General features: G+C 47.1%; 1 protein-coding gene across 1 annotated transcript; it reads left to right on the forward strand.

Annotated features, from left to right (window-relative positions):
• Nucleotides 1–71: 71 nt before the first annotated feature.
• Nucleotides 72–259, forward strand: SARC_17432 (hypothetical protein; the record flags this gene model as incomplete). Its single annotated transcript, XM_014288474.1, has 1 exon — nucleotides 72–259. A coding segment is annotated over one exon (188 nt), but the record flags the coding sequence as incomplete, so codon positions are not given.
• Between the last annotated feature and the right edge of the window lie 642 nt (nucleotides 260–901).

Raw genomic sequence — 901 nt, forward strand, 5'->3', positions numbered from 1 at the left:
ATGTATGTATATACAGTTGTGATTATATATATAAATTCTGAACGCATGAACACGTACACACCATGCTTTAGGAGGGTTCTCCCAGGGAGGAGCCATCAGTCTCTACGCTGGGTTGACGTATGATAAACCTCTGGCTGCCATCTGTTGCCTCAGTACATGGCTACCGCTCAATGCCGAGTTCCCGACTGGGCTTAAGGAGGCCAATAAAAAGACCCCCATTTTCCAAGCTCACGGTAAGGCTACGGATGAGGCTGTATGACCACAGGGTGTAGGTACCTATTGCTCTGTGTATATTAGCATCTATTTCGCTGTGTATTCGTACCAAGTGATAGCAATTAATCGGTCAACGCATTTATCTACTGTACGGATGATTAGCATTTAGCCGCAAACTGGTCTCTGCTAGAAACACGCCCAACGAAAGCACCCAAAAACAAATATAACCCCAACACGTCCTGTCCGAATTACTTACATAATAAAATACACCCCCTGGCCCTCGCCTCAAATTCCCGGTGCAGGGGACTCGGACCAAGTGGTGTCCTTCAGCTGGGGCAAAGACACACACACGAAGCTCGACGAGTGGGGGTACAACAGCATGTGGCAAGTCTACCCGGGAATGGGCCACACGACCTGTCCACAGGTGTGTGTGTTGTTGTTTTTTATAAGTTGCACTCGTCCTGTCCACAGGTGTGTGTGGTGTTTGTTTGTATTAGTTGCACTCGTCCTGTCCACAGGTGTGTGTGTTATTCGTTTATATTTTTACACTCGTCCTGTCCACAGGTGTGTGTGTTGTGTGTGTGTGTTATTTGTTAGTATTAGTTGCACTCGTCCTGTCCACAGGAGTGTGTGTTGTGTGTGTGTGTTATTTGTTTGTATTTGTTGCACTCGACCTGTCCACAGGTGT

The sequence above is a fragment of the Sphaeroforma arctica genome (genome assembly GCF_001186125.1).
Source record: "Sphaeroforma arctica JP610 unplaced genomic scaffold supercont1.10755, whole genome shotgun sequence".
In the NCBI taxonomy this organism is placed as follows: Eukaryota; class Ichthyosporea; order Ichthyophonida; genus Sphaeroforma; species Sphaeroforma arctica.